The 19,414-nt window shown below is 38.6% G+C and overlaps 3 protein-coding genes across 4 annotated transcripts in view; 2 read left to right on the top strand and 1 right to left on the bottom strand.

The window, feature by feature from the left end:
• LOC144643598 (exportin-7-like) overlaps positions 1 to 2,417 on the top strand; it is a 48,508-nt gene extending 46,091 nt beyond the window's left edge. The window contains exon 35 of the mRNA XM_078502900.1: positions 1,554 to 2,417. Coding sequence (XP_078359026.1) covers positions 1,554 to 1,665 — 112 coding nt within the window. The 3' untranslated portion in view covers positions 1,666 to 2,417. The remainder of the gene's footprint in view (positions 1 to 1,553) is intronic.
• Positions 2,418 to 2,997: 580 nt separating this feature from the next.
• Positions 2,998 to 8,875, bottom strand: LOC144643599 (uncharacterized). The gene is made up of 8 exons (XM_078502901.1): positions 8,734 to 8,875; positions 8,451 to 8,493; positions 7,276 to 7,347; positions 6,570 to 7,154; positions 5,900 to 5,997; positions 5,323 to 5,372; positions 4,541 to 4,728; positions 2,998 to 3,468 (listed from the first exon to the last, which is right to left on the bottom strand). The coding sequence occupies exons 3-7, from the start codon at positions 7,325 to 7,327 to the stop codon at positions 4,563 to 4,565; spliced, it is 951 nt and encodes a 316-aa protein (XP_078359027.1). The 5' UTR covers positions 7,328 to 7,347; positions 8,451 to 8,493; positions 8,734 to 8,875; the 3' UTR covers positions 2,998 to 3,468; positions 4,541 to 4,562.
• A 3,681-nt stretch (positions 8,876 to 12,556) lies between these two features.
• On the top strand, positions 12,557 to 15,982 carry LOC144643613 (uncharacterized). Of its 2 annotated transcripts, XM_078502920.1 has the most exons (5): positions 12,557 to 12,737; positions 13,639 to 13,768; positions 14,046 to 14,132; positions 14,868 to 14,994; positions 15,067 to 15,982. In XM_078502920.1, the coding sequence occupies exons 2-5, from the start codon at positions 13,741 to 13,743 to the stop codon at positions 15,122 to 15,124; spliced, it is 300 nt and encodes a 99-aa protein (XP_078359046.1). In that variant the 5' UTR covers positions 12,557 to 12,737; positions 13,639 to 13,740; the 3' UTR covers positions 15,125 to 15,982. The 2 variants fall into 2 exon arrangements, with proteins under 2 accessions (XP_078359046.1, XP_078359045.1); XM_078502919.1 differs by having other exon boundaries at positions 14,868 to 15,982.
• Positions 15,983 to 19,414: the final 3,432 nt, after the last annotated feature.

Below are 19,414 nucleotides of genomic sequence, written 5' to 3'. Positions count from 1 at the left end.
CAGTTGCCAACTGTCATAGGTCCGCAATGTGTGCAAAAGACTACAGGTACATAGCACTCTGCATGTGATACTAGCAAATATTGGCCTGTAACCAGCGACGTTCGAATAGTATCCCATGGTGCAATTCTCCGCGCACTTCACGCAATATCGAAGTTATGGCGGATTCCACCGTAAAATAACGCCGCTTTCTCTACGGCATATTTCGTATTTTTTTCCAGTCAAAAGCAAGAAAATTGTATTATTTTGTCGTTTGTCATACTTTCATTGATTTGCAATGGTCCTATGACCGTGGTTTGTTAAAAAACGCTCTTTATTTTGATTATTTTGATTAGCTTTCCTTCACAAATGTTCACTGCCCGCGACCAGGTCATAAAATTCACATTCTTCGGATTATAAGCAGGTTTCTACTAATGTGGGTCTCCGCTGCATAGGGCCTATTATTCTACTTGCAAGAAGTACCAGAAGTACCCACATCTTAATGACTTTTTCAGCGATCAAGATGACTGAATTTCGATCGAAAACAGCGCCGCGTGTTGCGAGCGTGTGTGATGTCTGTTTCAGGCAACAATCGCTGGGCTCTATCGTGAGCTTTGTCATCATTGCCATTTATATTTAATTCAAAATGACTAATTCGAGTAGTTTTATAACTGTACTCTTCAAATAAGTGAAATGCTTACAACTGGTGAAAAATAACGTAATAATAAGTCAAAATTATTCAATTAAAAACGCCGAACGAGCCCGCCGACTGCGAGGGACAGACACAGATCGATAGAGATGTAGAAGAAATGAAAGAAAACCGATCCGAAGACAGGGCTTCTATAACACTCCGCAACAAAAATATCTAGCCGGACTGTCAAGGAACGAGAGCTCTTCGACGTTCGTCCATTGTTCGATAACACTAACATGTATTTCTCTGTATACTAGCGAAACAAGGTAAATCTTTCAGTGTGACATTGAATTTCCTGAAACGCAGTGAACGTAGAATAAGTCGTTTTCCTCGAAAGCAGCAGCTTTTGAATCAAAACTAGTCCGGAAACACGCCATGGCGAACGCTTCTTCCTTCGCGAGAGCTAAACAATACTGATTAGGTCACGTACGCAGTGATAATATAAGATGAAACGAAATGCATCATGGGATACTATTCGAACGTCGTCTGGCCTGTAACAATGGTGTTTTTCATCGAAATGGAAATGAATATCGTCTGTTGGTTTGCCCCGAAACTGGTAATCAAAACCTGTTGCAATTACTTGAGCAAGAAGTGATTTTCCTGATATTCACATTGTCGTTTAAAAAATGAGTTGAAGCCGATTGAAGAAAACTTACTTACCAGCGTGTGAACGATGTCAAAGCAATGCAATGCGAGTTGCTTCGACGTGAGAATACTTCGCGCAAAGGATTTTGTATCATGATGTTAATTAGGAAGTTGGCAGAAAGTTAAGCAGTGCCAGGTCATCAAAGTGTTTTAGAGGTATGTTGTTTGTAGACAAACTTGGTTAGAGGTCGAGTAAAGTGCAAGCAATAGTTATTAACGTGCAGACTTTCATCTAATTCAGGTTCACGCAGAACTTGTCAATATTTAGACGCGAAGTAAACAACTCACTAAAGGCCCCGACCAATGGAAGTGGAGTCGTCAAATCAGAGGGAGGAGTCGATATGGTGGCGTGATAACAGGTGTCGACCGACCAGCCAGTCAATACGATGATTGTCGCCCTCGTGATAATCATCAAAAAAAGCGTGAGTGGAAGAAGAGGTCACGATCGTGTAACTCCTGAATCGTCACAAGCGGGGAGTCAGTTGACAAGATTTGTGACAGTTTTCTGATTCGTGGGATGACGCAATAATCAAGCAAAGAAGGTCATAACTGGTCTCCTACGAACGGTTATTCGCTGCAGTGCAAGTGGCTCGTGGAATGTTTCGATGCGAACAGTGCTTTTCCGTGAATGTGTACGTTTGTTGGTTTTTGCCATATAGCACACAGTTAAAAGTCAAAAAGAAGAAGAGTCTAGTTTTTCTTCGTGTCTAAAGTTTCGTTCCAAAGCAAAGCATAGTGAAAGAGCAAAATAGAATAGAATAGAATATAACACATAGAGTGTGTCGTCTACGGCTATACATTTCTTAATTATAGAATTTTTTCCCAAAGTCTACAAAGTAGATGCAAAAGATGCTTACCAGACCCTCCCGGGGAAGGCAAGTATTGACTTCCATGCAGAAACAACCTCGTTTCCAGTCTCTTTCATCATTCCACTGCTCAACGGGTGGAGGAGGTGATGAAAGATCCTTACAACAAGGTTGCCCCTTTAGACAATTTCACGTAGTTGTGTTCGTAGTTCAGTTAATTAGGATTAAATCAATGTCTCATTCATTTAGTTGTATCTTCCCTATTCCAACCATAAAAACAAATAAACAATGCAAGCTATCTTGGTTTTGTTGTTTTTTTAGAAGCGTTAACAGTTAAAGAGATAAAATTATTAAATAAGGCTTTTTCGAGGTCATTATTTGTGTCATCAACCGAGCACTGACTGAGCCTGCCTTCCTGGTCAGAGGCGTTGCTAAACAACAGCTCGCGTGGCAAAATTCAATGTGGTCGCCAATACTGGCATCATTTACAGATAGGACATGTATGGGGGAAATTCTCTGTGTGAAAATACGAGTACGTGTTCATTCGGAAACACTTGGATAGTAAATCGCCCGTCCTCCAAATTAACGTTCGTTCTAAAAGTATAATATTAACATTGGCAAAAGTTAAAATTAATAAGAGCTTCATGAATAAGCAAAGCTCAGCGCAAGAACATGTGACCTGGTAGGGAGCTAGTCAGTCCCACAAGCAAACCGTGCACGCCCAAGAAGAAAGACCCCTGGGGACGAGGCAGCAATTTTATAACAGTGTTTTATAGCTTAACTAAAGCAAGAAAAACCACACCAAACTTGACTGCTTTAGAAGCAAGATAAACCAATTACCATTGATAATTTAAAATCAAAGTAGTAAAGTGCCCTGCGGACGCAAAATATCGTCTCGTTTTAATTAAGAATTTTGTGTTTAATTTAAAGGAACGATTTATTTTCACAATTACTACACCTGAATTGGATCTCTAGCCTTCCTAGGACGCGAATTATCTAGATTATATGAGCGAAGAAAAACGCTTTTGTACAACATATCAAGATCCCTCTCTATTGAAATATACTGCGACAGAAAATTGGCGTAATACTTTATACGTGTTTCCAGTAATAACACGGTTCAATTTGCTCTTTACGTACTGAGCATGAACTGTCTCCTTGATGTACGCGTCCTTCAGCGCAAATAATTTTTTACAATTGCTTCACATTTCGACACCAAACAAAACTTTTGAAACCTAGAAAACGGTGTCAGTCGATTTGGACTTTATGTACAAGGCAGTGTAGTGTCCCACACCATGGATTCATGTCAGTCCGTTGTTCTTTTCTGTCGTTGTTTGTCCTGCAAGTCGTTTACTGTCGAGTAAAGAAAACAAGAGAGTGAGAACATGATATTGAAAAATTAAATATTTTTATTTTGTTTACAAAAATATAATTAACCACGCACAGACTAGTTGTGTAGGTCTTGTCGCCAGGACTTTCTCGGTTTTTAAATTCAAGGTGGCGGTGTGCTTCAAACGAACCGCCATATTGGATTTGAATGCCAAGAAAATCCTCGGGACGAGAAAAGGTTCTATTGGGGAGTTTGAGTAAAACTGCTTAATTTAACTTTTTGCATGATATTTTTAGCGACGTTATTCTCATCAATCAAATGTGTATAGGACATCTAAATCCGATTGCCTTAGAAATTAATCTACGTCCATGGAAGAATTCATGATTGTCAACTTACAGAAACGTTTGCTTAAAACTACGCGAATGAAGTATATTACAAATCGTTCTGTCCGGCAGGTCTAAAAAGAATTTCGTATAGAATGTTGTAGACAACCAGCTTTAACATGGCTGAACCAGTCTTTTAGATATATATATTTTTTAAGAAAATAGCGTATTTGTTGGTTTCAAGTAATTTTTGACGTTATCTTATTACTGATGTTTTGCGCAATAAAGGTATTACAGTTGTAGGCGATTTGCCCTCTTGCGTGGTTTTGTCAAGACTGTAGTATAAATTGAAAACCAAAGTAATCAAACTGTCTAGTCAGCACGCCCGTATCACAATGAGCCAATCAGTAACCGAAGCAAAAACATGCAACAAGTGGCACGCGCGTGGAAAAACGCGCGTAAACCAGCAGACACGATTGGTTTGGCTTCTTATTGGTTATAAAAGAAAAGCCTGTTTGCTTTGATTGGTTAAAACATGCCCCATGCTCAATTTTCTTTATCCAATTTGAAGGGAGAGTTCATTCATTGGACGTCAAAAAAAACTAAAACCTCTCTTAATGACATTTGAGCAATATTGCCTTAGAACCATATAGGAGGCCCTTCATCGTATAATAATTCCACAAAGGTTAGTTCACGTTGAAGTTGAAGTTATAATATCCAAACTATAAAAAATAATAAACGATGGCTGTTTCATGTGGGAGCATGACCACACCTTGTTGTCGGTGACTTTGTCTCTAGTACGCGTTGAATGAATCCTTGTAAACTTTAAGTCCATCTCCAAGAGACTCGTCAGGAGTTACGGATTGCTGAAGAAGCGATGCGTCATCTGATCCACCATCGACCATAAAATGCGCAACTGTGATTGGCTGAGTTGAAGGGTTGCCGGGTACGTATCCTTCCCTTTTAAGGTAAATGGACAAAATTGGGCTAAGTAAGGATCGAAGCTACGCACTGTTGATTGCTAATTTCTTTTGACGTTTTGTGACAATGGACGGCTTGAATATGTATCACGTGGTATATCACGTGGTACGTTTGCCTGTAAGACATGATCACTTGACGCGATCAAGTGTTTCAGGCTAATATTTTCTTTGTGTATGATCAAACAAATGTGTCGATTTGGCTTTCGGTCATACGATGGTGACAAAGATGGTGACAAAATTTTGAGTTTCAGGATATACTGGAAAAATATTGCAAGTTTGTCAATTTGTTTTTATTGGAAGAAGGTTGAACTTACGGTTGTCTGATGTACGTTTTGCTATCAACATCGATATCGCATAAGCTGTGACTTAAAACAAATTTAAAAGACCCTAAACAAAATTTCTAAATTAATTCTTCGCCATTTTTGATAGCGGAGATTCCCTCTCCAGTAGCAACAATCTTGATACGTTTAGATTCTGTACCCGCAAGGGATAGGTGTTTGAGGCTTATTGTGGTAACTGCGTAAGACAAACAAATTAAAATATTGGAAATCGAAGTCAATTTAGGAAACATTACCTGAAATAAATATTGTTGACATAGGCTTCTCTTCGTAAAGCTGCTTTTATCTGTATAAAAAAGTACGTATAATGTGTTAGTTTTCTATTGAACATAGAGAAGCGCGTAGTCGTGTTGGACAAATGGCAATGGTTAGTGCGTTGGACTCCTGATCTAGCGGTCCGGATTCATGCCCTAGCCGGGGCACTGTGTTGTGTGCTTGCCGCAAGACACTTTACTCTCACAGTGCGTTTTACCCAGGTGTATAATGGGTACCGGCGAATTTAATGCTGGGGGTATCCCTACGATCTACTATATTTTTTTTTTTATTATTTTTTTTTTTATTTTTTTTTTTTTACGATCTACTATAGCATCCCATCCAGAGGGGAGTAGAAAAACTTCTAGTCGCTTCATGCTATGGATATCGAGATAAGCGTCAGTCTCATGGGCCACTAGGCCGGAACGCAGATTTAACATTAATTTCTTAGACAATATGACAAAATGGGCTGGCGTGACCTGCAATGGACTTAAACCCATCCAGGGCTAGTAATAAACTCCTTGCTTTATTGTCGAGCCGCTGAACTTATGGTAAACTTACCGCAGTAGCAAGGTTACCCGAGAGGATCTGGTAAGCAGCAGAGCTGTGATCAGTATACTCTGACTTCCATGGCTGCTTGAGTTTCATTGTAATTTCACCTGTAGAACATGGAACCATTCATTAGGAATAAAGTAATATGCAAAGCTTACAAGTTTCAACTGAAACAACTGAATTACATTTTCTACGGTTTGTCTAAAAATTCTACCTCCATTGTGAAAAATAAATAGATAAAAATTTAAAGCTTGCGTCTTGACGGGACTTTTTTGTGTTTAAAATAAAGTTAGGTCCGCCGTCTTGCAACTGACAGCATGAAGAAGAACAGTAAAACTCCTAGAAACGTTGCCTTTTCAAAAGAAAGTAGTTAACCTCAAAACGTCCCGACAAAATACGCATTTTTTATTGCATTTATTCTTATGAACACTTGGGACAATTTACATTGTTCGTTTTGCATTGCCTTTTATTTATATTTTTATCTCTTTAAATTTATCACACGAGATAAGTGATCGTGGTAAGTAAGATTACGCGAGATAAGTGGTCGCTTTGAAAAAATATGTTGCGGTTATAAACCTGCCAGTGACCAACACAGGTTTTACAGTATGTGAACGCTTTTAAATTGCGATTAACGACAGTCATTTAACGGTCTGTGATAACCGTCTCTGTTTCTACTCACCTGGGTATGGTGCGTATGCAGTTCTGGGAGGATGAGGGGGTGGGCAGGGATTTGCACACATTGGCATGACAGACGGATCACAACATCCTGCCATTCCCATGTCAGGCATGGGTGGGGGCATTTCACAAGGATTCATGCAGGTAGGACCTGGCTGGCAACAGGGCGCTGGGGGTGGGGGTGGAGGAGGGACGAAGAAACTGGGTGGAGGAGGTGGGGCAGCGCACGGGTTGAAGCAGCTGGGTCCTGGCTGACAGCAGTCGTTTTGCTTTTGCTTCTTGTCCTCTGGTTGGTCATTTTGTTGCTGTTCTGGTGGCGCAGGCATGAACTGTTGCTGATCCGGTGCCGGCATGAACTGCTGCTGGTCAGGCGCCGGCATGAACTGTTGTTGGTCCTGTGCAGGCATGAATTGTTGTTGTTCTGGTGCGGGCATGAACTGTTGTTGTTGGGCGTCAGGTGCCGGCATGTATCCTGCCATGGGTGGTGCCTGCTCTGGAGCGTCCTGAGCTGGCTGCTGTCCGTCCTGGCAAGGATTATCGCAGTCGGGGCCTGGGGCGCAGCAGCCGCGTTTGCTGGGCTCTGGTGCCGCTGAAATGAAGACAGGACGGAATAATGTCAATCAGAGGTGGAAAAGGGAATAGGAAAGATACAGGCAAAACCAGTTATACCAAACGAGAAATTAAGAATGGTGAGAAAAAAATAGACCTACCTCGTGTCAGGACAAATAACGTGAAGCACAACAATAGTGTTGCTCTTGTCATATTGGTTGGTCAGCGGTCCGCTTTATGGATGATAATGATAATAAACAACGTTGGACGAGAACATCATATTATATACTAATTTTTTTTTTAGTAAATTGGGAAGATTATCCCTAATTGTTTTTAGAAGCGCCCAAGAAACCTCTTTTATTTTCGTAAGAATAGCACAGCAAATATTTATTACTTGGTTAAAAACCACCACCATTACTTTAATGTAATATTTATTTTTCACCGTGGACTTTTAGAATTTGATAGAACTTCTGAAAATTTACGATGAACACAATACAATAAAGTGAGAATCTTCGGGTTTGTGGTCAAAGTTTCGATTTCGTTACCTACGGATCCCATTCTTAACTGAAAACAAGAAAAATGTTTGGTGCCATAAAAAAATTATGTTGTCACGAACAGTTTTAAAAACACGTATTATAATGTTAACAGCAATAATTTTCCACAAATATTCTATTGGTTGTCTAACTTGATCAGTAAAAGATGTCGGCTTTTGTAACAGAATCAGAAGTCATATTATAAGAATTAACACTTCAGGTCCTGTCATTAACTTCAGATTTTCCTCTACGGCTATCCGAACCATTTTTTTTTATTAATTTCAGACAGGATGAGAGCTTAATTCTCATGACATGCTTATTTGAATTTGTTGTGGTTAGGTAAAGAGAATCTAGTAGTCAATCACTGCTGGAGTTTATTAACGGGCTTACTTAAAATCGCAACAAAATAATTCACTCCGTAATAATAACGAAAAAGTGTTCATCTTCTCTTTCTTTTAGGTTACAAAATCATTTCAGCTTCTACATTTGTAGGGAAAATATTCGCGACAATTTATTGGACCCGCCATGGAAATTGACCCATAAGAGAATCGGTGACTTCACCCCACTTTCATTAACGATTGACAAAATCAACTTCTTTTTATAATTTTATCGGCAAAGGCCTTTAAAAATAAGAGAACTTTAATTATAATAACATGGTTTTCCTTGGTAGTTTAGCCGAGTCTTGGCACAAACCAAGGAAATTCTTAACGGGTGATATTTTCTGTTTATGAGTGAAGTCACCGGTCCTACGACCACACATGTCTTATAGGGGCAAATATTATCCCCTTGCTAAACTCACTCACCTTCGTTAAAATAATGGCTGGCCTTCAGGGCTCGCTTTAACGTCTTAAAAGAACAGGAAAAAGTGTTACTCAAACGAGTTGGAAAACAAGCTCTACTTATCTCAAAAATGGCGATTGTCTCTCCGTGTTTGACCGCGAAGTTTTGTTGACAAGTGAAAATCTAGGGTCGCCGGTAGAGTTGTCATCGACCAGCGCCTATTGCAGGAGTACCCGGAAGATAATTTGCCACGCAGATCCACTCCTGTCAAATCGTTAAACACGGTGTGTAAAATCGAATAATTACCTTGAATCCCTGAAGATTTTTAGACGAAAGATCACCCTAGTCAAACTACGATCTCCGAACCGTTTATGAATTAAAAATTACCTAATTCCTAAAAGAGTACGTTAATCGCTGGTTTGGAACGCCGTGTAAGGTTGACTACGTCAGTGTGTAAACACTGACAGGGCAGGTGGCAATCCTGTATTTTACAAACATGTTTGTCACCGATTAGCCAATAGAAACGCTTGGATCGTTCGTTACATCATTGACAGCCAGTCACCCGTGACAACTTAACAGGTATCTCTTCTCTGCCCTGTGAGTTTTCTGTAAAACTTGGGTTGAAGTTACCTGATTTGATTTGTTTTTATTTTTTTATTCAGTCTTTTAGTTCGTCTGAAAGCGTTGCATTCAAGCGTTTTATCCGCTTTTGCAATTTCTCACTAGCGAGTTAATTTCACGATGAAAAAGTCTTCAGCGTTTTGATGTCCACTTTTCTGCAATCCGCAATTCTTTCCTCATTTGTAAAAAATACTTTATTGCCATAAATATTTATGCCAGTTTTGCAAACATAGACTGGTTGGTAACACTTCCGCGTTTTCCGAGCGGAAATTTCTTCTTGTTTGCTGGATGGGCTACAACTTTAGCTTCACTGATTTCCACTAGTGGGGAACAGATTATCCAAGTCTAATATCTCCGCCCTCCAAAATGTATATTCAAATCTTATTGACGTTTCTTAATTTATTGTATTGGAACAAGTTTGTCGGTGTGTCATTAAGGGTCATTAAGGTTGAGTCAAGCATAGGCGATGGACACAAGAGCAATGAAAATAGATCATGTACTCGTTATAAGTGCTGGTTAAATTGTTGGTACTGATTTGAGACGAGAACTGACTTATCCGGATCATTTATTTGCTAAGGCAGTTAGAGAAATCTCATGATCCAAGTGTAAAATAACCAGGTGTTGATCAGGCATAACCTTAAACTGTTATCACAGGTTCAACCTTAAGAGATTTCAACCTTAACAAAAAAAAAAACATTATTTCGCTGTTGAGAGATCTTTATTGCTTTTAATCTAAAGGACATTTAGAGATTCTAAATAGAAGATTGTATGAAAAATAAGCAGGGGAAAAGGGATGGATTTTGAAATTGCGTTTTTACCCAAATACGAGTTCGATTGAATAGCCTCGCCGTAGAAGCTTCGTGACGGGAAAGAAAACACGAGTACCCAGATTTTCAAAGTTTTATCTTAGAAACTCCAGTTTTAATCCAACGTCTGGAATTTGAATTAGCAAAGGCTGGACTGACTTGGAAGAAAAGGAAGTTCAAATTATATGTTTGAACCTTCAATGAAGCAGTTAAAGTTGCTTTATGAACGAGTATCCCGTAATCAAACAGAACTGGTAACACATGTCACTCAGAATCATTTTGACCGGCGAAAAGTCAAAACCTGAAAGACACATTTGCAGCTATAAAAAACATAAAATTAATAGTCTAGTTTTTTTAAAAAAAAAAATTCTATACTAATGCATTGAAGCTATTAAAGGGTGTAATCTTGAGGTATGAATGCACAAGGCTCTGACTCTGTGACCTAAAATTAAAAAAAATGTCAGGCAGACTTTCAAATTCTGTCGTTTTATCCGGTTTGGAAAAATCTCTAAAAAGTACACTGATATGCTCCAGTCAATTTCATCTTGGTGTTTAAGGCACATTTCTTGAACGAGCAAAGGTACTTAGTTATAATTTTAGTCAGTTTTGACCAAAAATACCGTGATAAACTGATAACGGCAACATGTAGCCTGCGAAGCAAGCGTTCCCGTGCGAGCGCGAGAGACTCTAGTGACCGCGCGGCACCCGAGAGATACCCACCCCTCCCCGTTACTTTTCCTTTTTTTCTCGCCCCTCTCGCGCGGGTAAAATCTCTCGCGCTCGCGGAACGCTGCTTCGCAGGCTAGGCAACATGCAACCAACCTCCTCTGACCTCTGTAAGCATTTTTAGGGGGCATGTACTGAAACCAGCAACACCGGCACAATGGAACACTACGCCGGACAACAAAACAACCTAGAACAACCCCAAAATAAGATTTTAACATTTAGTTTATTTTGTTAGACTTGTTAACATTTTCAAGGAATTACTAATGTTTTCTCGAGGAAGTGTTTTTGGGTTTGCGGATGTCATTTGTGCATGAAACGACTACCTCCTATAGTCTGACGTCTTGTAAGCGACCACATAGGCCTGACATTTCGGGTGGTTTCTTATTGAAAGTTCCACTGTATTTACTTTAATTGCTTTTTTCCTAGCTGGACATTCACTCTCATTTATTCATGATCAGTCTTTCACAAACAACGTTTAACTGACCTCGATGGTTTTACAAACAAAATCGAGGTCAGGCTCCTTCCATAATTTTCTCTTTGCAAAATGACTAAAATGCTGATCGCGATTAGTACGATTTGGTGCTTGTTAAAAAAAGATACATTTTTGGAAAGTAATTTAGTCCAGTCATTTTGTGGTTGGACCTGCAACTAATTGCAACAGAAGCTTTACCGCAATCTTTCGTTTCTCTTAATATCTTCCTCTGGGTCTGCGCCGGCTAAAACCTTTTCATTTTATATTTACAATCGCTTTTTGCATTTAATTTTCGGGCGGGCGGACCCCCCTCAACACTCCTCTGGGGCGTGTGGTGTTACGCGGTATCTTTTTCCTCTCGGCGGGCGTAGCCTTTCCCTGCTGAGTGTCTGGCTTTCTTTCGTCTCCGCTTCTTTTTCTTCCGTTATCTCCTCTGGTGTCGCTCGCTCTGCCTTCTTTCTCCCTTCTCTCTCCGGCCGTGCGGGGTGTCTTCTCGTGCGGTTGTGTGGCGCTGGGCCCTTTTCACCTCTGCTGGGTTCTTTTCCGGTGCTTCACTCTCTCGCTCTTTTGCTTTTTTTGTCGCGCTCTGTGGGGCGTCCTCCCGGGGTTTTCTTTTTTTCCGGCGCTTGGGCCTTCTTTTTCGCGCGGCTCGCGGCGACTTCCTGGTCGGGCTTCTCCTCGCTTTATCTCCTCTTCTGGTCACGAATGTCGCTCTCCAATACTCGGGTGAATTTTTTAATAGGGGAAACGTTCTTTCACTGCTGTTGCATTCTCGCTTTTTGATAGTGTTACGTCGCATACTCGTGAAGACTAACTGTCGTCGCTAGAAGTGCATTGATGGAGCAAAACTTTCCATTTTGAGATCGGATTAAATCTGTCGGAGCAAAATTGTTTATTTTTGGGTTAATGGCGTCAAAAAACTCGCTCCCCCCTTGGGTGTGAGTCTCCCGCCTCGAGTAAATTCGTCTCACGCCATACTTTTATTTCTCTTTCCACACGTCTTCCTTTGTCTATTTTTGAAGAAAGGTTAAAAGTTCAAATTTCATTAAAAATAAAAAAAACGCTCGATAAAAGCCAATTTACTTATTCATTTCCTTGGGTTGCGACGGGACTAAATAATTGGTGAATAAATTATTATTTTATAGAAATATTGTGTAATTTGTTGTATTTTTGACTTTTGAAAACACGCGCATTTTTGGAAAAGCTTTTTCAGCCTCGTTTCCTCATCTCTAAAAACGTGTCTCGGAGCTTCTAAAAACCCATTTTTCTGACTTTCCCTGCCGGGATTTTCTGGGACTTTTGATATGATATTAACGATAGTTTCTCGGTCGCCGTTGGATTTCTCCTTTGCATTAGTTGCAGGTTGACCCATTATTTTTAGTAAAATGACTGGACTAATTGAGAAAGAGTAGAAGTCCCCAGTCCCCTCCCCACCCCTCCCCCTCTCTAGCCCCCTCTCACCCCCGGAACTCTTAGGTATGACCGTGTGAAATCTGGAACCAAGACTCGCAAGGAACAAAGATGGCGGAAGTTTTGAACATCCAGCGCAGCTAGCTAGAGGATTTATTGACTGTGGAGTGCAGTTTTGCCATCTTTTAGTTCTTTGACGAGTTTTCAACGAGGGCACGTTTGCTTTGGATGAGATAGGCAAGCAAGGTCGTTTGTATGGGCAGCTGTAACTGAAGGTAACTTTATTATTTAATAGTTTAAACCAAACTGAAGCTTTACACGTGCTTGTAAAACGCGACAATAACTGACGAATTTTGGGGAGAAAACGAAATAATACAGGCTCAAAAGACCCATAAAACACTGTTCAAAGAAGTATGGCTCAAAGTAAGATGAATTAAGGCCCATATCTACATGGTCTTGTTCCATGACTATACACGCTCCCCCCCCCCCCCAATCCCTGGTCATCCCTGACCACTCTACCCACCCACTTCCCCACACAAAACAAAAAGTCAGTCTCAGTTATATTTACAATGAGAACATAAGAAGTGATTTTTTTTCTGCTGTGACATGCTTGAAATTCTCAGTGGAGGGGTGTCAAAGACTGGGGGAGAGGGAGGAGTTCTGTCCAAAAGTTTGTGTGAGGTGTAGGGTGTGCTTCTTAAAATTCTTCCCCATTTCAGACCAAAATATGCAATATTCCCTACCCTTTTTCAGACATGGTACCCATTTTGTGAATGTCCCGAAAAGTTTTCGCCCCCAGAAAGCCAAAGCAAAATCCCAAACCTTATGATTACACTCGCTGTGCTGACTTTTACTTTTTGACTTTTATCTATCATGAACTGCTTTGAATTTTACATTTATATATTCTGCAATTGATGAATTTAGAGTTGAGGAAAGAAAGAAAAGAAAAGAAAGGTGCTCCAAGAAAAGGACATTTTATTTTCTTGTTATAGTTAATCTTTTCGTATTTCTTAATTCATAGTCGCCCTTCGGGCAATCAAACCTCAACTTTTAGTGGCCCTGGACACTTTTTTATCACCGGTGGTGACCGTGCGACCACCAGTTTTTAACCCTGCCTGTAGAACTAAATACATCATACTTCATGAGAATAAACAGTTACTTTTTTTTTATCTTCAGGGCATAAAAGAAGTGAGACCACAAAATTTAAATAAACTGAACCAAATGGAAGGTTAAAGGCCAACCAAATGATGCACAGACTAAAAGCCAGATGGAACGTGGATGAGAGACAGAGGAGATAAAACTCATGGTGAGTGAATGAAATCCACTTAAGCTAGCCAACTAGATTGCCTGGATTGTGCAACTACTACCCATTTATACACCTAGGTGGAGAGAGGCACTGTGAGTTAATTAAAAGTACAAGTATTATGTCCTCGCCAAAACATATGCCACAAGACATTGACTGTAAGCAAGAATCTCCAACATCCAGATCCAGAGTCTAATACACAAGCCATTTGGCCACTCCCACATACAGTGTACATGTAACTACATGTGTAACAAAATATGGTTAAACTATTGATTGACAGAGCTAAGACGGTGCATTCCTGACAAGAAAGATAACAGACACATCCACACCAGAAAGGGAATATGCAGACAGGCTTTGGATGGACGTGGTAAGTTTATTTAATCTATTTTATATTGTTGTAATAATATATTATAAAATTATATAATATTAATATAACAATTTGTACTAATTATAACAATTTTATAACAGTCTGATATAAGTGAATGTTAAATGATGAGAAAGCCTCTAAGAAACCACAGAGGCATATAAACTGGCTCACAGCATATCCAAAATAATATGCTGAGATAAATCATATAAGTACTGAGTGCATACGTGTAGATGTGTATATCATGGTATTTATTGGAAATTTCATCCCTCAATAGAACTTGAAACAACTCCACCACCATGGCCCACCTAAAATAAATTTACTTTTCTTGGTCACTAACTCTGGTCATAAGTATTGAATGTGAGGTTCACACAATAAAGAAAGCTTTCAGTGCATTATAAAGATCCCCTTTGGATTTGAACTGATGAAGTAGAATATTGGTAACAAATGGGCTTTGTTTACACTGAGTCGAAACAAGTCAAGTGCCAGTGTTCTTACCAAAAACAAAAGAATTAATTCACTGATGGAAATTTGATTTTATATTCTCTTCAATATTCCATGATGCTTTAAATTAAGTATTTAAATATTTATAATATTGAATTTGCATAAATTGGCTGCAAAATCAACCACCAATTGAAAATGTCAAAAAACATTTCCTTGTCATTCTGTGTAACACTCTTACACTCAATGTTAGAGTCCAGGTTCAAAATACTTACTTGTTGAATTCTGGTTTTGCAGGCATTGGAAGGAAGATCAGTGATCAACCCAGGAGGACGGTTCAGGAACTAAGGATCTTGGACCAAGGACAAAGGACCCAAGGGCAGTGGACTCAGGACCTTGAACCTAGGATGGTGGACCCAGGCCTGCAGTGGACCCAAGGACCCAGGACAGAGGACCAACAGGACAGTGGACCCAGGACTGTGGACCGAGGACCTAGGACAGTGGACCCAAGGACCCAGGACAGAGGACCCAGGACAGTGGACCCAAGGACCTAGGACAGAGGACCAAGGACAGTGGACCCAAGGACCCAGGACAGAGGACCAAGGACAGTGGACCCAAGGACTCAGGACTGTGGACCCAGGGCTGACAGTGGAGGCCCAAGGACCCAGGACTGCAGACCCAGGAGGAAGACCAAGGGCCAAAGACCAAGGACTGAGGATGGATGATCAATAACTTGCACTTAAGTTAAATGATAAATATATGTCGTGTGTTAAGGTAATATTAAGAATTATCATTGCTAAGTGTTTACCATGAGTGACATACTAGGCTAAGATTGCTCTGCGATGTTGATTTTGCCAAACTGAACAAAAACTTCTTTGATTACTCATGGTAAACCTTAGTAAATTGTTTATTACCTACCGGTAGTTGCATGTGCTCAAAGTGATAAAAAGTTTTATCGATCGATCAATTTATCAATCAATCAATCAATCAATCACCAATCCAATCTGACAGTCAATCAATCTTTTAATCAATCATCAATCAATCAATCAATCAATCAATCATTCGATCAATCAAAGGGCTTGTGCAACTTGGTTAACCAGCAATTACAAGCCTGTAAATTTTACATACAAAAGTTGTTTCCAAAAGTTGTCACTTTGGTGCACATGTAACTACTAATGAACAGAGTATTATGCTGGCCAGTGTGTTTTGTGTGTCGGTGCCATCCATGTGCAAATAAGTGGCTTGCTTACAAATTCCTCTCTATAGAGAGTGGCCTCTTTATACTTTACATTTTATACTAAATTAATATTTACTGATCCCAGACCCTGGAATCATTTTGCCAAAAGCAGTCAGTGCCTACTTTAAATTAACGAATCAACTAAAATTGATTGCAATATTACATTTTTTTCATGTTTAAAATATAATTAATACATTTTTGTACACATTAAATTTAGGCCGTTATTTAATTAAACAAAAAATGGAACATCTCATATTTTTGATACTATTGTTTGCTATCAATGAAGGCCATAAAATTTAAATAAGACATCCAAAACTATATTAACATTATGACACATTTAAGGTACTGACATAAGAAGGAACATGTTGCAGGGACATCTCACAGCAACACCTAACAGGGCCAAAATCACAACTGAACACACACAAGAGAATGTAGCAGGAACATGTTGTGACACTGCAACATGTTCCTGCTTACATTCTCTTGTGTTTGTTCAGTCGTGATTTCGGCCCTGTTATGTGTTACTGTGACATGTCCCTGCAACATGTCGGATTTTGTGTCAACATCTTTAATCTCAAACTGGTGCCACTTATTTGCTCATGAAATCTCAGTTTGAAATCTCATTTTTGCATAAGGTTCCTGTTGAGCAGTTTAACATGCTTACCTAGTGACATTTACATTAATATTGTTACAGTCATGTTTTGTTACTTTTGTTAATTTATATTGTCCTCAGAGCCACAGGCTGGCCCGATAATAAGGGTAAACAAAATTTGAAATTGATGAAAGTTTGCAAGTGGAGATGAACGAGCCATGCTTTTTTTGTTTGTCTTAAAATGAATTTAAACAAAAACAAAATTGATTTTAAATTCTTCTAAATTCAAAACGTTTTTGATATCCTTTTACCTGGTAATCAAAGTGCAGAGCATGGGGGCAAAATAGTGCTTTAATGTTTATTTTTCTAGCCTATTTTTAATATATATATATATATTTAGGGTTTCAAAATAAGGTTGCCAGTTTGAAAAATTTCACATTTTCATTTTGGGAAAAATCCATCAGCGTAATCTAAATAACCTTGCTTTTGGCAATCAGCTGCTCAATAGGAAACTTGTATTCAAGAACATTTTATTACTTTGTAGTTTCAATGTTCATCATGCTCTAGGCCTTTATTTCATATTTTTATGCTTTCAAATTAACTTTGTCCACCAATTCTTCTCTCAACAATTACAACTTTCTCGGGCAGGGCCATACAATCATTCTTTAATATACATTGTTTGACTCTAAAATAGTTTTAGACATATTATTTCAGGAATTATACACCAATAGCATGATGGCATTTGAAACTACAATATTATTTTACTATTATACTACTTTTTCACCTTTAAACAAAGAAGGCTTCATAGAACTATTACATTTTTGGCTGCAAAAAAACTATTCAGACTTAATTCAATTGCATGATTAAAAAAAAATCAATTCAATACTGATCTTTAGGATTTCCCAAGTTCAATTAATTTATTCATACACAAAATTATTATTCTTTGCACAATCGATTTCAAATTTCAAATAGAAAATTCTTAGCCTATTTTTTTTTCTTATAACTTTCTTCTGCCTTCCTTGTTTAAGGGTGCTTCAACAAGCTCATTAGCACAGAATTAAGCAGTTCTTTTTTAAGTTAGCCTTACATATAAGACTCTCAGTATTCTGAGAGATATTTCTTTTTTTCTTAAGGTTCAATTGAGCATTTCCAAAGTCATAGCATCTTAAGATATCTTATTTCTTTCAGGTACATGTAAAAGGGCAGTTACTTTCTACAGGAAATTTCTGGTTTTGCAATCCTACGTTTCTCAAAAAAGTCTTTAAGCATAGTGTTATTTACATTACATTCTTAGTACAACAGAGGTAAATTTGTAAGATATTCAAAGGGCATAAGTGGGTTTGGGAGGTTTTTTTTTCTTACCGTGCTAATGAGCTTGTTTATATTCTGTTTTTGTGGATTTTTTATTTTCCACTGAACTTAGTATATTTTAGATTATTTTCAGGAACTGAGATGGCCCACACACCTGCACACATTACAAATGGTCAGATTTTCATCTAGCCGATCAACGTCCCTGCAGGGTTGTGGAAGCTCTTGCTCTGAGGTGGGTGTTTCTGATGTTCCTCTGCAATATTCCAACTGAGAAATCCTGGTCAGTTTATCTGATCCGTTCATTTTTGATGGAGGCACTTGGACACTTTGATGATTTGGTCGTTTGCCCTCAAGTGGAGGTGGCATCATGAGGGGAGGTGAGAGTTTGCTTTTCATGTCTTTTTGGCTTTACCTTACTGCGTCAGAATACCACACCTTTATTCCAATTGGCTTTTAAAGATGTTTGTCTTCAGTAAGTGTATCTAGAAATCTTCTGTCGTGAGGGAGGTAAAACAGGAGTGCTTTAGTGCAGGTCATGGGTGGTACATTTCCTAGATGTTAGGGTTAGTTTAGAACAAAGAATGCCACTAATCTGGCTCGACTGGAATTTCACAAGCGACACTAGATTGAGCTAAGTCATCTGGGATTCTTCTGAAAAAGCTGATACCTGTTTAGGAATTTTCTTTCTTAAAATAAAACTTAAATTTCAGTTTAACAGATTAAGAATTAAATTTAAATACCAAAACATTTTCAAACCAAATTGAATAACACCTTGTCCTTGATAACTAATAAAATCCAGAACAAAATTAAATGAAAATTACGATTTATTTTAATTCCAAAATATTGCTTTATTTCTTCCTATTATTTTCAGATTAACTGAGAAATGAGTTAATCTGAAGGAATTCTAAAGATTGAAGTCTCCCGTGCAGGCGTTACATGAGTTGTCACGCAACGCTTCTCCCAGAAGTGTTGCGTGACAATCCAAGTAACGGCTACAAAGGAGGCTTCTTTCGTTAGGACTGTCGAAAATTTAATTTACTTATTTTTCAATTTTCCGGTTTCAAACTTCGAAAAGTTGGATAATTGTTTATCTTGACTTCCAAAACCATAACTAAACTTTCAGAACTTTATTTTATTTTTGTAAACAAATGTTAATCTCGTTTTCCAAAACTTTAAATTAAATTTCTAAATTATCTTATAACCTAATATGGCTCCTTTTTTAAGAAAATTCATAGGCCAATTGTGCATCATTACTTCCAAAACAAAACTACACCAAGGAAATTCATTTTTTGACCAAATATACAGTTCGATTTCTTACCAATTTTTTTGCTAAGCTTCCAGAACACTTATTTATAACCATAATATATAGTTCGATTATTTTTGATTTCGTAAAGCAATTTTTCATCCTGACTTCCAAAGAAAAACTAAGCCTAGGGAACTTATTTATTTTTTAATAGTTGTTCAACTTCGTTGTCATCCTCGGAAACCCAGGGACAGTTAATCGGGGCGAGACGAAGTCGAACGGTGAGAACAGTGCGTCGTTATCTTTCGTCGCGCCGATTTTAGCCGATTTTTTCGCTCGGTTTTCTTCGTCTCGCTCCGATTTACTACCCCTGAATTTCCGAGAATGCTTCGTTGTTCTACGCTATTCAAAATAAAAAATAACAATAACAATAGCTTTCACAATTCCATCGTGTTTGCATTTTA

The sequence above is a fragment of the Oculina patagonica genome, chromosome 2 (assembly GCF_052425735.1).
Source record: "Oculina patagonica isolate OP01 chromosome 2, crgOcupat, whole genome shotgun sequence".
Taxonomy (NCBI): domain Eukaryota; kingdom Metazoa; phylum Cnidaria; class Anthozoa; order Scleractinia; family Oculinidae; genus Oculina; species Oculina patagonica.
This window is presented reverse-complemented; position numbering and strand designations above follow the sequence as displayed.

What these genes read in the sequence shown, in the direction of transcription:
- LOC144643599 (XM_078502901.1), bottom strand. Translation starts at nt 7,327, where the DNA reads ATGACAAGAGCAACACTATTGTTGTGCTTCACGTTATTTGTCCTGACA. An exon ending in GTTATTTGTCCTGACACGAG is followed by an intron (nt 7,155 to 7,275) that starts GTAGGTCTATTT and finishes TCTTCATTTCAG; the next exon opens with CGGCACCAGAGCCCAGCAAA. An exon ending in GTCAACAATATTTATTTCAG is followed by an intron (nt 4,729 to 5,322) that starts GTAATGTTTCCT and finishes TTACCTTAAAAG; the next exon opens with GGAAGGATACGTACCCGGCA.
- LOC144643613 (XM_078502919.1), top strand. Translation starts at nt 13,741, where the DNA reads ATGAGAGACAGAGGAGATAAAACTCATG. An exon ending in CAGAGGAGATAAAACTCATG is followed by an intron (nt 13,769 to 14,045) that starts GTGAGTGAATGA and finishes ATTGATTGACAG; the next exon opens with AGCTAAGACGGTGCATTCCT. An exon ending in ACAGGCTTTGGATGGACGTG is followed by an intron (nt 14,133 to 14,867) that starts GTAAGTTTATTT and finishes CTGGTTTTGCAG; the next exon opens with GCATTGGAAGGAAGATCAGT.